Source organism: Lytechinus pictus, chromosome 1 (assembly GCF_037042905.1).
Source record: "Lytechinus pictus isolate F3 Inbred chromosome 1, Lp3.0, whole genome shotgun sequence".
NCBI lineage: Eukaryota > Metazoa > Echinodermata > Echinoidea > Temnopleuroida > Toxopneustidae > Lytechinus > Lytechinus pictus.
In genome coordinates, this window is record NC_087245.1 from 19557928 (window position 1) to 19576549 (window position 18622).

General features: G+C 35.6%; 1 protein-coding gene across 1 annotated transcript in view; it reads right to left on the minus strand.

Annotated features, from left to right (window-relative positions):
- Positions 1-18622, minus strand: part of LOC129258918 (titin-like) — a 292780-nt gene that overhangs the window by 258503 nt on the left and 15655 nt on the right. The window contains exons 14-29 of the mRNA XM_064097713.1: positions 17886-18116; positions 17277-17515; positions 16320-16533; positions 15835-15967; positions 14892-15057; positions 14287-14420; positions 13862-13922; positions 10873-11108; positions 10173-10316; positions 9478-9565; positions 8769-8946; positions 8046-8232; positions 7497-7562; positions 3435-7115; positions 1064-1263; positions 430-595 (exon numbers count right to left, since the gene is read on the minus strand). Coding sequence (XP_063953783.1) covers positions 430-595; positions 1064-1263; positions 3435-7115; positions 7497-7562; positions 8046-8232; positions 8769-8946; positions 9478-9565; positions 10173-10316; positions 10873-11108; positions 13862-13922; positions 14287-14420; positions 14892-15057; positions 15835-15967; positions 16320-16533; positions 17277-17515; positions 17886-18116 — 6124 coding nt within the window. The remainder of the gene's footprint in view (positions 1-429; positions 596-1063; positions 1264-3434; positions 7116-7496; positions 7563-8045; positions 8233-8768; positions 8947-9477; positions 9566-10172; positions 10317-10872; positions 11109-13861; positions 13923-14286; positions 14421-14891; positions 15058-15834; positions 15968-16319; positions 16534-17276; positions 17516-17885; positions 18117-18622) is intronic.

An 18622-nucleotide genomic window follows, 5' to 3' on the forward strand; every position in this document is an offset into this window, starting at 1 on the left:
GCAGCAAAGAAAGTAAATGGATTTAGGAATTGGAAAGTTCTAAATAAGAGTTGGCAACTCTGTACTTCTGAAAGATCAGGGTGTTGTTTCATTTTAAATACTTGTTATAATAAATACACAAGTTTTTTATCAGCCAATCACATTAAATGATTTCAATAGCTCTACACTGTTATTGCAAATTTGTTATATAGCAAGTTTTATGAAACAGGCCCAAGGACACCATTTCATGCAACTTGTTAACACTGACAAGTTTTTCAGTTTCAGACAGATACCATAGTGACAGTTAACAGATCAGTGCATCACAGCTTAAACAAATCAAAGGAGATCGTCAATATTGTCAGAGCTGACAAGACTGTCCATGCTGATTCCTTTGATGAAATAGTGCCCCAAAGGCCAGATGGATCATGATGGAAGTGAGGAGAAAACTACCTTTGATCTGGATCCTGAAGCAGTTTGTCTTCTTGCCGCTGGGGCCGACAATCTCAATGGTGTAGTTTCCTGCATCCTCTGGTAGACATTCCAAGATGAGCAGGGTGTGGATATCCTCATCCTGAAGGATCTTCATCCTGGGAACACTCGTCAGGAGACGACCATCCTATCATCAAAGATATGTTTGTTTGTATTTTTTATATTACCACATTGCTACGAAAACACAAATGGTTCTTGAAGAGAGGACCAAGGATGTCACTTAGCAACAATGTTCATATAAGTATAAGTAGATCATATAAAAAGGCCCCTTATGTCATAAAACGTGTGTTTCATTATAACAAAAAATTATGTAAAGCAAGAATACCATTTAGGTACCTCAACAAAAGTCATGTTCATGACTTTCCGTACTCCCCATCCCACTGTTTTGTCTACTTCAAAATCGAAAAATTTGAAGTGGAAGATTTTTTAGAAGTATTCCTGCTAAAAAGTGCATCTTAACATGGCTCATAGTTTTGTTAAGGTGCATGTACCTGACCTGAAAAAAAATTCAGAGAAACATCTATTACAGAACCACACTACAGGTGGTATGCTGTAAGCATCTTGAGCAATTTTCTTATCCTTTCTTCCAACTGACCTTTGACCAGATGACCTTTGGAACAGGGTTCCCTCCAACACGACAGGACAGTCTGACCGGCTCTCCTGGTGCTCCAACCGTCATGGGAGGTGGAGCAGAGAGGAAGCATGGTGCAAGCTGCATCTGTTCCATTGGTTGTGCTGCTGCTGCTGCCTGTGCTGGCTGCATAGTCTGCGTTGGCTGCATTGGTTGTTGATATTCTGCAAGTGAAAATAGGGTAGCCACAAAAGTGTTAAATGCGAAACTATGGGAGGGACTAATAATAAAAAAAAAACAAGCGTGACTGTCATAGCTAACCAAAACATGAGAGGAGTTATCACTCATATGTGAGAAATAGCGCATCCTTTTTAGCACAGTGTAATGCAATTCATTTTAATGTGAACATAAAGATAATTCATGTAATATTCATGTACATTGATACTACTTGAAAGTTTTATATTGACAGTTGAGATAGTTCATTCGATTCTAAAACCTAAAGTTCCCACAGCTTATTCATAAAAGTATCAAGTACAATCATCAGAATTAGTAGTTCAATAGCATTTTTCTACATTAACTTGCAACTAACTTATAAAGAAGAATGGCAAAAGTATTATTTAGTGTTATAATCATCCAGTTATATTTCCATGGCATTAGGTTTTAAGAACAAATGCTATCGAGTTCATCAACATTCTCTGTTGAAATATTAATATCAACCATTATTCCAAGGCTTTATTATTCATAGAGAGAAAAAGGCTCAAAGAGAAATCAAGAAAGTTTGTGAAAGAAGTTTTTGAAATAAACAGCTGTAAGATGGTTTCATGTGTGATAAGGACGACACCTTCTTTTTCGTTAGGCACTGTGAAGTGGATTTCATCATGAATGAATAGATATTGAATGCTTTCTGCATGACTACTGATGTAAATGTAAGGACCCATGTCAGATGCAGTGAATTGATGAAAAATAATGTAAACATAGTTTTGCATTCATATTACTATGAATTTCTTATGCTTGATAACATATTAATACTCAAACGAAAGGATTTTTGAAATGTATGGTTGATATTTGATGACACATGGCACAACTATGAGATGATAGTCATTTGATCATGTATATTAAAATTCAAAACTACTTGCCACTTAAAAGGAAGATTTACTTAACAAGAATTTCTGTTTCTTAAATTTCTCAAAGAAAAAGTAAAATCCGACAGTATAAAGTTTAAATAAAAAATAGGTTAATATAAAAATATACAGTTACATAGACACTTTATCCCAAATAAAAGTAGACAAAGAAGAACCCTTAAAATATACCACCAATGATGTGAGCATTACATGAAATTCAAATAAATTCCATAAAATAACTTTATCAGAAATGTTTAATTTAATTTCTGATTACAATGTAATATTTAAAAAAAAATCGGTTTGAGAAAATCACTTTGAAATTGACATATATTTTGTTTAATTCTTTATTTTTCTGTAATTTTAATAATCAACTTTTTCCTTTCAAAGAAGCCAAATAATTTCTTTCCAATTAGTTTGCAAGGTCATATTTTGAAATCAAGAAAAAAATTATTTATAAATTGGCAAAAAATGAAAATATATGAAATGAAATCATGAACATGATTCGTAAAACAGTTATCGTAAAACAGTAAACAGAAATAATGACACGCTGATGGTATGACTGTACAATAATATGACAGACCAAAAGACTCAATTTCTGTCTCTCAAAAAAAATAAAAACAATGGAAACTCCTTTCTGTCTGCTCTGACTTCTTTAGAAGATACAAATTAACAAAACATGCAAGCACAATTTGACAACACCCAATATTTTCAGCAAAAATGACAGCAAAATCAGCATTAAAATGCAAACATGTCTGAACACTGCCATATCAAATGCACAACAGCAAAAGTATGCCATAGCATCTCAATTCATCTTAGTAGGGTGTACTTTTTTTCTTTTTGAAGCCTACGCTATGAAGCATAGATAGTCTGTTGCATCTTTGAAACAGATTTTCTACTGCAAAGGTGTCCCTTTCTAGTATTTTATTTGAAAAAGAGCAGAATTATTAAATAAGACAAATTAATTTAGAATTTTCAAAAAGAAACACATCAGAGAGTATAGATAGCAAGACACACACAGAACACAGAACTAAACATCAAAAAGAGAATCACAAATTTAAGAATACAATGTGTGGTTATTCTACATCATGGAGGAAAAAGACATGGTTATGGAATGCAATATGTAAGCTAGATGTGAGTGTTCTGCAATATAGTTATGATCCAGCATTGTTGTCAAATGGCAGAGTTTGAGCTAAAGAGACTTGGAGAGAAGATGAAGCAAGTGCGAATAGTTTTCAGAGGTTTTTAATGGTAGAGAAATGCATGTAGATTTGTACCTTCCACTGTCAACATTGCTGTAGAAGCAGCAACACCAAGATCATTCTTGACTTGGACTTCAATCATACTGTTGTCATCAGGAGTAGTGTTCGGCACCATCAAGGAACTGCAATCATCGCTCACCAGGATCCCATATTCATCAGAATCCTCCAGTTCGTACCCATCTTGGTACCATGTCACTTCGAATGGTGCGATACCTGTGAAGTCTATGTGGAAGGTGATGGTCTCGCCTTGCTTACACTTGATGTCTTGGAGACGCTGCTTGATGATTGGAGACCCGGTTGGATTCAAAGCCCTCATCTGCGTCATGGATATCCTTTTCGCTAACACCCTATTCTCGTTTACTCCCTCTACCTCCTCTTCTCCACCATCCTCAGTTGAACTCTCAGTCAGTTCTTTCCTTTGAGCCATGGTTTCAGTTTCAATCGCTGGCTTTATGGGATCATATTGTGAGGACCGTGCCTTGGCAAAAATAACTGAATTCTTTCCAAAGGGTGACCCGACAAGTCTTGGAAAAGTCTCTTCTTCATCATCATCAAAGAAGCTTTTCCACTGAGGTTTCTGTTCTTCTTCATTGGGTTTGAAGTCTACGGTGATATCAAAACCAACTGCATCATCATCCTCAACAGAATGATCTAGCTGTGGCTGAGGCAATGTTTCGACTGGCAGAATACTTTCTTCCTTGACTTCTTCTTCAATACCTTCTCTTGGTGCAATTTTTAGAACAACTTCAAAACTGGGATCCTCTGAAGGACTTGCAACTGTTCTTTGTGGTATTTTTTCCTGATTGTCTTGATCCTGATGCAGCATCATCCTCGCCTTGGATACCTGTGTTTCCTCATCACTACTAGTTGATGAGGAGGATGAAAGAGATGATGAAGATGAAGATGTCCTCTGTAATTTCCGTTCCTCCTTGGTACCTTGGAGATTTGATTTCAACTTCCTGGACATTAATTTGGTGTCTAGAGCCTCATGCTCATATTCCGATGATGAACTTGAGGGAGTCCTTTCTTTCTGATTTCCAGCTGAGAGCTGTGTGTTTATACTAATATCCAGTGGGGTATAGTGTTGGTTGTCTCTCCTTAATGGTGAAACTTTTGTAACATCTCCATCAGACGAGTGAGGAGATGAAGAACTCCTTGATGATGACAGATGATCAGCTGATGAATTGTCTTCTCTCACGTATGACGGTTCTTCTTTTGATTGCCGACTTTGAAACACAATGGCTGAAGAGTACGAATGTCGATCAGATTCTGGCTCTGATTCTCCTGAATCAGATGATGAGGAATGAGATGATGATGATGATGAAGTGGGAGAAGAGCGTTTGTCAGATGGATTCCGATGAAAGGGGTCTCTTGATATTGGCAATGACCTGTCAAATTTATCATCTTGAATGGGAGGTTTCTCAAGCATGACTTCTGCAATGTATGGCTCAACCTTATTTCCCTCTGCTCCTTTAGTAACAGGTTCTTCATTTGATTCTTCAGATTCTGATGAAAAACTAGATGATGAGTTAGAAGATTTCCTTTTTTCATGTTGTTGTATTTGTGTCAAGGTTCCGGGTTGTACTGGTAAAGCCCTGTCAAATTTATCATCTTGAATGGGAGGTTTCTCAAGCATGACTTCTGCAATGTATGGCTCAACCTTATCTCCCTCTGCTCCTTTAGTAACGGGTTCTTTATATGATTCTTCAGAATCTGATGAAAAACTAGATGATGAGTTAGAAGATTTCCTTTGTTTATGCTGTATTTGTGTCAAGGTTCCGGGTTGTACTGGTAAAGCCCTGTCAAATTTATCATCTTGAATGGGAGGTTTCTCAAGCATGACTTCTGCAATGTATGGCTCAAACTTATCTCCCTCTGCTCCTTTAGTAACGGGTTCTTTATATGATTCTTCAGAATCTGATGAAAAACTAGATGATGAGTTAGAAGATTTCCTTTGTTTATGTTGTATTTGTGTCAAGGTTCCGGGTTGTACTGGTAAAGCCCTGTCAAATTGATCATCCTGAATTGGAGGTTTCTCCAGCATCACTTCAACGATAAATGGCTCACTCTTGTTCCAATTCGGAACTTTGGTAGTTAGATCCTCTAGTTCTTCAGAATCTGATGAAGACCTAGAAGAGGATGAGGAAGAACATGAAGGTTCATCTCCACCGTGTTGCCCTTGTGCAAGGGAGCTACTTCCAAAAGGAAGTACTTTGTCAACTTTATCATCCTTGATTGGTGACTTCTCAAGCATATCTTCCACAGCAAATGGTTGCTCATTCTTTTTTCTGCCAGGTGCATAGTCTTTATGGATGGGCTGTACATTATCTTCTGAATCTGAGGAAGATGAAGATGAAGTATGACTGGAGAGGTCTTTGAATGTGTCTGAGTCTTCTGATTTGCAAGACCTGCCTGATACCGGTAATGCTCTATCAAATGTATCAATTTCAATTGGCGGTTTCTCTAGCATGAGTTGAACGATGTATGGTTTACTACTCCCTACTTTGTCAGTTCCATCATCCAGAGTGATGGGCACTGAAAATGAAGATGCAAAGCGGTCACTGGTTTGAGAGTCATCAGCCTCTTGAGGAGGAATCCCTTTTAAGTTAGTAGAAAGATCTGAATTGACTGGTGTACTTCTTCCGTCTCCTTCTGAACCATCTTCATCATCGGAAGATGAAGCAGTTTTGATGTCACTGTCATTTTCAAAGATATCTCTTTGTTTCGGACGTGAAAATACAGCCTGCTCTCTGAATGGTATGACCTCCTCACGTGAAATGGGGATCAGATAATCCCCATCATGTTGGCTGTAAAGATCTGGCTGATTCTGTTGTCTTGGTTGGATTTCCTCTTCAAGTGCTTCAATCTCAAGAGCTGGAAGGTAGTCCTCTGAGGACACCGGTGTTGATGTCTCAGAGTCACTATATATTCCTCCATTCTTTGTTTGTCTGTAAACTGGTTGAAAGTACATAGCGCTCCTTGAGGATTTCTGTGGTTCTTCCTGAGCCTGCGTGATATCTGAAATGCTTGACGTGGGCATGGTGTAGTCATCAGTGGTACCATCTGAAGGCATGAGTTCCAGGCTGTCTGGGAAGGACAGTTCTTCGTAATCACCATCTGAGAGAACTTCTGCAGTGATATTTTCCTCAACAGAAAGCTTACTCTCTCGCCCACCGAGCTTCTGGTAGAGATAAGTAACACTGCTCTCCTCACTGTGGACAGATTCTGATGTGACACTTTCATCAACAGGAACCTTGTTGTCGGCGTCTGTGAGCATATCAAGATTCATAGGGGCACTTCTTTCAGGCGAAAGAACTTCAGCTTCTACTTGTTCATCTTCTGGAAGTTTTATGCCATCCAATCCCTTTCTCTCAACAACTACAGGTGTAATATCTTCATCGTTGGCAAGTGTTCTTTCTGCAAAAGAGGGATATCTCTTGGCACTATCATCCAAGTTCATGTCAGTTTTCTTAGATGGAGTGCTTCTAAGACTGTCCCTGAAGGGCAGTCTGTTTGTATTAGTCTCTTTTGCCATATCAAAAGAAGATGACTTTGGGACAGGTTTAAGCTTCACTGCAAGTGCAGGGCCAGCACTGACCCTCCTTGGGGTGCCTACTTGATTTCTGGAAAGGAGGAATGGGGCTGCATGCTGGGAACGTCGCCTGAATACTTCCTCTAATTCATTAGGTTTCTCATCTGTTTAAATCAATGGCATGCAATTCAATAATTTATTGATTAGTGTAATGAAATTATTCATTATTTTTTAAAATAGATTTTTAAATATTAATCAAATATGTTTCAGTAAAATTCAATGGAAAAACAAAATTAATCATGTTCTCTTATTTGGGGTACTGACTATTAAATTCATGCAAAGTTATAGGTACATGTACATAATATGTGTTCAGTGCCTTGCACTGTAGATTGAAACATGCTGTTGCATTCATTGATTTAATCACACATTGTTCATCAAAATCTTTAATATTTCTTCAATAAAAAATAAATGATTTTAGTGACCACTTTTGGGAGTATGTGAAGAGTATGAGGTCTTCAGAAAATAAAAAGACAAGACAATCTTACGTAGCTTTGCAGCTTGAGTCTTCTGCAATCCAGGAATCTTCGGCTTGGGCTGTGGAACTTTCTCTTCTGATCGATACAAATATACAATACAAAACTTACTAGTTGGAACATACATGTACATAAATTTTTTTACCCCTACTGTCTGTATTCTTCTCCAAATATCAAATCTCCTCTCTCTGTCTCTCTCTCTTTCCAAATTATTAGTACCACCAGAAAATCCTAGCATTAAAAAATATAACTATGTAAGTGGAAACAAATCACACTTCACAGCAAAAATACATTGTACTTTGTTCCTTACAATACATACACAGTGCATGTCTCTAAAAACTCAAACCAAATTGTTAACTTCACTTTATGAATTCCACATAATTATTATGAAGTGAAATTTGTTTGTTAAACTCAAAAAAAGTTTTAAGCAATCCCCTAACAGTCAAACAAAATGAATTGACAGAAAGTATTAAATATCCATTCTCACTTTTTAAATTTTCCAGAAAAACAATCACTAAAGTCTCTAAATTGGTAACAGGCAAAAGATGTTTAACTAACTACCTTTCGGTGTTGGTTTCAGTAATGGGGGTGGGACATCCTTCGGTTTGACTTCTAGTTTTGTCTTGAACTCCACCATACCCAATTTGTTGCGAGCGACTAATCGGACGACTCCGGAGTCGCCAACACGGGCTTTGGTGATCTCCATGTAGTGTATGCCGTCAAACCAAGATCTCATACGAGCCCCTTGCTGTAAGTGTAAAACAAAATATTTGTTAAGGTTAGATTAAACTCAGTCCAAATCAACTGGTTTGTATTGTTCCACAAAGCACATAGAGATGCTATTATCATTATGTTTTATTCTGTTATGAACACTTTTTTTTTAATCCACTTCCATTGTTTAACTGTTTATTTTATTGTGATATCATTCTTCTGTTTCATATTGCATTTTACCTTATTCATGCAGGGTTCTTTTTAGAAAGTAATAATATACCATGGGGACTTTCATGATAAAGGTAGCAGAATAAATGAACATATTAAAATGAATGAGTGAATAAATGAACAAAGAAATAAATAATGAATTAAATAAATATTAATCATATCATCAACGTCGCCATCGTCGTCATCATCGTCATGACAGTCAACATCATCGTTGTGTCTTCATCATGATGAATAACATTATCAGGCTCCTTCTTCAACATCAAAATCAGCATCCTTATCAATTACACCTTCTTCTACATAGACATGTCCTCATAACCAGTTCTGATCTCAATGTCAAAAACCTACCCCTATGATCTGCAGATCCTCTCTAAACCATGATACTCTTGGTGCTGGTACTCCTGAGATACGGCATGAGAAACGTGCATTCTCGCCTTCCAGAATGCTCACTGGCTCCGGAACCGTCACTAATTCTGGGCGACAGAACTCTTCTGATGGGAATTTACTATCATCTGGAAAGTCTCCCCTACACGATAAATTATAATGTAAGATGAAATGTAATTAGTAAGTTGTACTCTTTGATATCAGTTGTACATACTGTATAGTTAACCAATACACCTAGCATCAAGTAAACCAAAGAAGTCCATACCATGCATTGGTACATGGAGGCTGGGAAATATTTTAAAAAAGAATGACATTTAATCTATGAAAATGTGCATAGAGTTCTTAACATAGAAATACATGACGTAGAACAGCACATGAACAAATGCTGTTTTCAGATGGTGTTAATTGAGGAATTAATTTGAAACTTTCTATAAAGCAATTCATTTTGTACACAAGAACAGGCAAACCATATCTTTATCGTATCATGAAAGGCTTAAAATGTCAAGCTGAACTTTAAAAAACTTATCATTGACCACCAAAATATTTTGAGAGCTCTCCATAATATAGGACACCATCGACTGGCTCTAAGATATCCAGTAACTGCATAGACTTTGTACTGGGAACACCCGATTTCAGTAACCTAAAATGTACATGAAAATTGTGAGGAACTTACGCTGAGAGGTATTCATCAAACTTGATAGTTTTCTCAATCCCTCTCATTTCTTCAGGTAGTTGAGTGTCCAGAATAAGTGACTGCTCAGCTGTAAATGTAATAAACAGAAAGTGAGATAATGAAGAGATTTTAGATAGTAAGACAGCCTAACAAAACTAATGCAGTTAACAAAAAGATTTGCTCTTTGCACCCTCTATATTTGAAATAATCCTGAATCACACCTGGGGCCCGTCTCACAAAGTGTTGCGATTGATCCGATCAATCGCAACTATGGAAAGCCAGCAAAGTCAACATATACAGTGCACATTTGCTCAAAAAAATGTCTAGATATGAATGTACAGTGTATATCCATAAATTCATTGATTTCTTGACAGTTTGGTGTGTTCTCCTTTATTTACAAAGGACATTTTGCACATTTCCTGCATAAAAAATTATGACACTGATGAATTTCCATAGAGTTATGATTGATTGGATCAATTGTAACTCTTTGTAAGACGGGGCCCTGGTCTCTCTAAACAAGAGGGAACAAGACAGAATGTTGCTTCATGGGGAAACCACAACGATGCACTGTGCATCCTTGGGTACTGTAACATTACACACATTTGCATGAGCTTGCATATACACTTCTTCTTTCAAGCCCATGTTCTTGGAGTCTGTCTAGAAAGGAGAGTTCTCCATTTGCTTCCTGAACTTACCCTCGCAAGTCAGCTTTCCGGTTGTCTCAGTCTGACCATACTTGTTGGTTGCTCTGCACGTTATTGTACCAGCATCCTCAGGGTAGACTCCTTTGATGTCTAAGCTGCAGATTCCAAACTCGTATTTGGTTTGCACTCTTGATCCTGGGTTAATCATAACACAAGATCAAATTAACAACATAGGTTGGAGTAATGTTTCATTCTATTATCATTATTATCAGTATCAATTACTATTATCATCATAATCATTATCATCATTATCATTATTATTATTATGATTATTGTATGATTTATGGCATAACATATTGGATGGGGAAGAAAATAAAAACTCATGAAGAATAGACAATCCAAGAATGAATTGTATCTGAGTTATAAATAAGGTGCATAAACTATTCATGTATTTCAGACACCAATGGTTTGTTCATACAATATTAAAACTACATGTAACAATTTGACCCATTTTTAATTTATTACAAAGGGTATCATCTTATTAATATAATGAATAAATGAGTATGAAAAACATAAGCTAAAAGATGAACACAACTCTGACTGTACATTTCAAGGAGTTTTATCATAAAATGTAATTCTATATCTTAGATCTGTAACATAACCTAAAAGTAAAAAAAAAAAAAGGAAGACATGAACACAAATTTAGAAAAAAAAAAAGGTTAAAACAATCATAATTTTTTATTGAACTCACCGATGAAGAGTGGGGTATTGTTCTTGAACCACTCTATCCTCATGGTAGGATCTCCGGCAGGCTGGAGGCGGCAGGCAAAGTGTGCACTGGAACCCTCCTTCTTCTTCATGTTGTCATTGAGTGGGACGACAAACTCCGGCTTGATGCTTGATTTCTTGTCAGTTTCTGGTGTGCCATCGTACTGTGTTACATAGCTTGGGATTTCTTCCTGTTCTGGGGCTGGGGGAGGTTTTTTGCTGTAAAAGTGGAGAAAATTTTAGTTGTACGTCAAATGAAAATCATTCTCTTTTGTATTTCATGCACGAATGGTATAATGTATAAAATATTCAAATGTGTCAACATGGTAATTGTGCAAATCTTGAAAGAAGGGCACTTGAGTAGATTTTCTGACTTCCTCCAAATTCATATAAATTTATGGACAAAGTTATAGACACAGCCTATGTTATCTGAAAAAGAAATCCCAAATACGTTTTTTTTTTCCAGCACTTTAGAAATTAATGAATGCCATAGTTCTCATGAAACATTTTTTTACTTCTTTATCCAAAAATAAAAATTGGGAAATCATTTCTTCATAACCCCCAAATTATTTTGCACTTTAAAATTAGAACATTAATATTTGCATTACAATAATACCAAAATTAATAGGTGTGGGATTGAAAGAGAAACATATTGTTAAGTAGTAGATATGGCTTCTTTATACAAAGAAGTTAACTATTGTTGAGAAGGTGCTGGATCCCTTACCATAAAGACCTGTTATCACTAACATGGTTGTTACCATTGGATAACAAATTTACTTCTATAATAATGTTTATGCAATTGGACAGGGAAGCAAAAGATTTACCATCAATTGAGAACATGTAGTTTTTGTGCATCACTTCAAAATGTTTGTATAACCGTTCATTAATATGTGATAAAGTGGGGTGCTTCAAAGAGGAAAGGGAACATTGCATTTATATATGCCTGAATTCTTTATAAATTGTAAGTACTTAGATTGTAATGAAGAAAACCGATAACAAAAGTCATCTTTGTATGATCATCAATAAAGCATAAAACAATGCAAGATTTAATAAAGATTCTTGGGAACATGAGCTCCAGGAGTCAAGCAGTAATAAAATGATTACTATTTTTTTTTTTTCATAATTAATTCTTTTGCTTTGATTAGGCTGAATAAATTTCTTCCTTTAAACAAAAATTCAAATCCTGAATTCCTGATCATTAGTATTCTGTTTATCAATCGGAAGGAAGTATACCCATTGATAATCATACACAGAATCTCTTGTAGACTCAAATACATTTTCTCCACATAGACAGAGGGTGGACTGCAATCTTAAGTGGCTAATGACATGGCATAAGACACCAAACACATTGGTCAATATTAGAACATAAACCCACAGCATAGTACTTTGGACAATTTTAACATTTACTTTACTTATCTTGAAATTACCGGTACTACAATATATGTGTCATTTCAAGTTAAATCCAAAGTATCACATGAGTGACTCCTGTATAAAAAACAGTCACTATTTTCAATTTGCAATATATATCATTTAAACACAATTTAAGAGGTTAAAGATATTTCAAAAATGCTTTCTATTCAAAAGTATGGTCTAAAAGAAATTTACCATACTGAGCACCCAACTTGAAATGATTGCTATGAAAAAGAAGTGGGAATCTGTGCTTGTGTATTGGGTACTGTGCGATCAAATACGACAGAGTTTATACGTTGAATTATCTACAGAGAAATTTTAAAGGGTTGGAACACAACATTCGAATAGATCAACTGCTATAAATATACATTAAAAGTTTAGAATGGAGGGGGCATTGGTGCTTGTGTTTAATACACTCTTTACAAGCTTTACCCTTGATTGAGCATATATTCCAGCCTGCTGTTTGTTAATGAATAATAAATATAAAGCTGTCAATTAAGATTTAATTCAAAGATAACATGAAGTAACTACAGTTACTGTTAAACTAAATTTGCCATTCAATGGTCAATCTCTGAAATCACTGATTTTTGTATTAGCTGACCAGAACTATTATGCAACGTGCCCTGTAAACACAGAGCAAGGATCACTCTAACAACAAATAGTATATATATGGCAAATAAAAGTCTTAGCCATTTTTTTCACTTCAAATCAACCTGCAATTACATGATTATAAAGGACACTACTGATTATTACACACAATATTTTGTTTCATACTTCAAAATCGCCTTTAAAAAAAATATATATATACATCAAATTGATTATACATGTATCTATCTCCTTCGAAATTCTTCCAAAAGCCAAGAAAATATTCTGCCGATTGTATCAAACATTACAGCGGCATTGATTTTCAAACCATTATCTCTATCTACCACACACATATCTGCAAACAGGTTTATATTGACCTGCAAATCAAAATATTCAAATCTAATTAATTCTACAATCTATGCGACACTGTTTACCTGTAATAGATAGCATATTCCTCCCTGTATTCACACAAACATGCACAACATTCAAAAGAGAATTGTTTTATTTAATGGACAGAAAAATGCACTACTGCTTGCATCTAAATCCAATCCTGTCATAAGCCATCTAATTTAATTCTCTAAAAGTCAGAAGCAACCAATTATAGATTTAACTGGAAATGATAGCTTACATACCAATCTGTCACTTCTTGCAATTCCAACACAATTCCCAAAACATGACTTAATGAAATGTAGTACATAAATATAGCTCACAAAATAATTGTCTATGCCCCTGCAGTTTGAACTAAAAAAAATTGCGCCTCCCATTCTTACCATTACAATGGATTACATCAAAAGAAAAACACTAACTTTCCAAATTAAACTTTCAATGTTATGTAGTCCGGCTGGATTGGTCAGCCATTGATATTAATCAAATCAACAAGATTAAATCCTCCCCTCCAACAAATTCAACAAATTCATCTATTCCTAGATGGGATAGTAAATTTACTTTATTATTCAAAATAAATTCCATATTCTTACCTCTGTGTTGGGCGCCTTTGAAAGATGGGAGCTGGCTCATTATCCTTAATAAATTTGTCATCTGAGACAGAAAGAGAAAATACAACAAAAGGGAATTAATTTTACCTATACACGTCACCTTAATGTGAATATCACTTCATATAATAAACATGAATGTAAACTATTGCAGCATACACTGTATAATGTATACACTCAGACCTTTACTATGATTCTATTAAAACTGAAGATTTAAATCCTAGGTTTATGCGATTGATTGATTCTTGTTCCCTTTCATTTTACAACTACAAAATGTAAAATCTAAAAGTAATGTTAATGGACAATTTCAATCAGTGTGAATAAAACATTTATCAAAAACAAAACCAGTAAAGATCACATCAGTACTACATTTTCATTTCATATTCAAGATGAAAGTGTGTATCACTTACATATCACTTGGACTCTACTTCTACACGAGACGCGTCCAGCCGAGTTGTGTGCTGTGCAGGTGTACCAGGCGCTGTCATGACGAGTGACTCTCTCAATAAACAGCTGGCACACTCCATCCTCACTCATTTGCATTCTAGGAAAGCAGAAAAGATAAAATTGCAATCAACAATAAAAAAAAAATCAAAGGAAAAAAATATAAGAAATAAAATAAAAAGGGGGAGATCAAGTTAAGCCATGGATAATTATGAGAAGCAGAATGAGAAATATTTCCAAGCTGTTGTTTGATCTACCAGTTCTCCAAAGGCCCCTCCCTCTTTATTTGAAGCCTTGATGGGGATCTTACCACAGTTTGTCAAAAATTTCTTAAGGGATTTTTTTGGGGGGTGACTTGTCAGATTTTTTGAGGATCTTTAAGTCCATTTTCTAGATACAAGAAGTCAAGTAAACATAAGAACATTTTTACATTCTTATGCTAGCTTTCATCAGAATGCTACTTTTAAGAACATTACAAGCACTACCAGATTATCCTGTTCAGTTTATGGGAAAAACGGTTTCTTTTTTTATGGCCCTTGGGAGAATTATTGTAAAAAGAATCAATTCATACCTGTACCCGCCGACATTGGGCATGATGTGCTTCTGATCCCGTTGCCATGAGACATGAGGGGTGGGGCAACCGGTGACCTTACAGGTCAAGGTCACTGCTTCATTTTCTCGCACCGTTGCATTTTCAATACGATCAATGAAGGAGGGTGCCACTAATTGCCTCTTGGCTGCATTTAAGAAATTGAAAACAAATGGCATGTTAAATCACAAGAAATACGTACATATGTAGTAAACTAACATGCAAACGATAATTTTTCTCCTCAAAATAGAAAAAAATGAGCATTACAAATTTGTTTATCAAATTATCAGATAATTCAATAACAAAACTATAATTCATATTTTTCAATTTGATACTGTTTCCCCAAAGAATAATCAAAAGCTACATGCATTCTGAAACTGTTAATTGTCAGATCTTTTGATAGTGCAACTTAAGTTCATGTTTCAGTGATGCATCATCTCAGCGTGGAACATATATTTAAACCTTACAAAATGGTTTGCATTTTAAAATGAACATTTATGACCTAATCATTCAGGAACCATACAAAGTTTACATCATATAGATCTGTTAATTAAAATAGAGAATTTAAGACTTTGTTATGCAAATCAATGAAAATAAAGACTTCAAAGTAAAAAGTCAGTGAGTGGCGTGGTAAAAAACTTTCGTGCAGCGGAATAGTCACTGAAAATATTGTGGGGGGGGGGTTGAATCAACCTCCCTCCCCCCGGAGGTTTTAGAGTTAAGAATTAAAATTAGACGATTCAGGGGTCACCACAGTGGAATAATAATCACAAGTGCAATGTATATATGCAGTATCTTCCAATGAGCCTTTCTTGCATTGATGTACATAACCCTTCTAATTTTCAACCCACTGTTCAAAATAAACTTTCACAAGCACATGTTAACCTATAACTATTTTTCAGAGAGAACAGAAGATCATACTTACGATCTACATTGAGTTTGACATGGAATTTGGCCTCTCCAGCCCTGTTGCTGGCAATACAGGTGTACATACCGCTATCCTGAGGGCGGGCGTGGCTGATCATTAGGGCATGCTCACCACCCTCGTTAACAATTACCTGGAACAATTTAAGGAATAAGCATAGAGTGAACATAATAAGAATAAATCAATTCCAAATACTGGGGTGACTTTGAATATATTTTAAAATGATTTACCTTTCCTTTGTTATTGCTTTTCTAAAATATTTTATATGTTATGAACGTAATACGATCCCCCCGTAAAACATACCGAAATATTTTCTAAAAATCCAACAGCAAAATGAATGTTATTTTCAAAACTGTCCAAAGTCATGCCAGTTTACAGTAGGAAAATTCAACCAATCAACAACCAAGTTCTTGAACTTCCATAGATTTAAACAGAGACCAAAATGTTCCAACATGCAATGGGTTAAAATGACAACAGCCACTCACCCTATGGTTGGCATCTGGGTAGACAGGCATCTCATTCCTGTACCAGACAAGATCTGGAGGTGGTCGACCTCTGACCCTGCAGTTGAACCTGGCTAGTTTGCCTTCTTTCACTTCCAGGTCACTGGGAATGACCTTGAATGTAGGTTTGTAGTGCTTCTCTCGGACCTCACCGGGTTGCCTTTCACGATCAGGAAGGTGGTACTCTTCAGTCTCCCTGAAATGGAAAAATGATAATGATAAATAAATATGTAACAAAAATCTTTGAGATATTTGTGAGGTTACCCAAGACTTTATTGAAGAATAAAATTTGTTAAACTTCCAAAGTTTTCTTGCTATGTTGACAGTGAATTTTCATAAATGTTAGTTAGATTAAGCAAAAATAGTAATATGAACTAAAATGTGTCATCAGTAAATATAGTAATCAACATTTCCATATTTTAATTTCATCTAATCATGAATTATTTAGAAACAAGTTCACTTTTCCCCAACTCCAGATAAGCATTAAGTCATGTGCAACTTCAGCTTTACGAATCATCTATATCATATTTTCCAATACAGTTTTAAATACAATGCTGAAGTAACTTTCTATTGACAGTTAAAAGTCAGTCAAATATTGTCTTAAGAATACTTTATTTTTCATTCCATGTTTCAAAGAGGGTCTTTCCCTGAATGACTAGATAACAATTGTGATACCACCATAACTAAAATTGTAATATATGGATCAATTGGATATTTGAATATGGTACATGCACAGTTTAAAATATTTCTTAGATATGGTAGAACACTTTTTGGCTCAATTTGATATTCATTATCTCTTTGGTGTAAAAATGCCTGATTACTATAAACTTTGTAGAGGGACCTGTAGAAAATAAGTGAACAGATTTTCATTAACAGGTATACATGTGTTGTTTATCCCAGACTTCAGCCATGGACAAATCTTAAGTGGCATATACTCACATGCTGACACGAGCACCAAGAGCACCTTTCATATGGCTGACCTCATCCGATAAATGCCTATCGACCTTGATGCGACCGGTGTTGACTGCCTTGCCAAACTGGTTCCAGGCGAAGACAGTGTAAGCACCCTTGTCTTCAGGAAGGATAGGGTCGATACGGAATTGGGAGAAGCCTTCCATGTAGGAGACGTCGTAGCGGATTGACTTTGGAACAGGATAGCCATCCTTGAACCACTGGATCTGTATTTTTGAGGAGAGATCAGGATTTGATACATAATGTGTGCATGATGTCATAAACCAAGATATATAAAGCTGGAAATTGATGGAGGCACCCTTTTCCTTCAGGAAAAATAAATGAATTTTATTTAAGGAACATAACTATGCACTACATTCAAGAAATCATATAATAATGCAACTTCAATAACTTGACATGAAAAATATTATTGCTTTATGGACAACTGATTAGATTTTATTTCAAACAGTTTTAATCTTCATTTGTTCAGTATTTTTTAAGTAGGGTAAAATGCATCTCAGAAACAGCCAACTCATGATCTTTTTCTCAAAAATATTCATTGTTTATCAAAAAAATGAATGAGGGATAATGTCTTACAGATGGTTTTGGTCTGCCTTCTACACGACAGCTAAGAGCAATCTTGCCTCCCTCAGAGACTCGGAAGTTCTTGAGCTCCTTGAGGAAGCGGGGAGCCCTCTGTTGACTGGCTTCGGAGGTCTCAAGTTCGGACTCAAGCTCAGTCTCCGTCTCGGCTTCCATTGATTCGCTCTCTTGGGGCTGTTTCTGGTTCAGTAGGCTGGCTTCAAACGCGGCCACATCAAAGGGACCCTGGGGGTTAATGATGATAATATTAAGTTCAGCTTTCATTCATTATCACTTTAAAATATCTTTCGGATATGAGAGATGATAATACAACATGATATGAAATTAGAGCTGTTGGACAAAAATTACCTTTGTTTCATTTGCTACCGTTTCAATGAAAGAGTTTTGAAAAACTTGCATTTGGCTCAAATATCAAGAAAAATTCCATCATGAAATTCTTCCAAAAGTGTAAATTTCCATCATAGGCAAAACTTATTATCTTCGAGAAAACAAAACCATTACTTATACACACAAAATGGAGAACCTATTTCTAGTACAGTAAATGAGCTCCACAAAAAGAATGCAGTGATACTGATCTACTAAAGAAATGTGTACAACTCACTTTGAAATATATAAACATACAATCAACACACAGGGTACTACACAAAATACAATACACAATAAAACATGGTAAAAAATAATAAAATATACATCTGAGATATGAAAAAATATACTCTAGTAAACAACAAAAT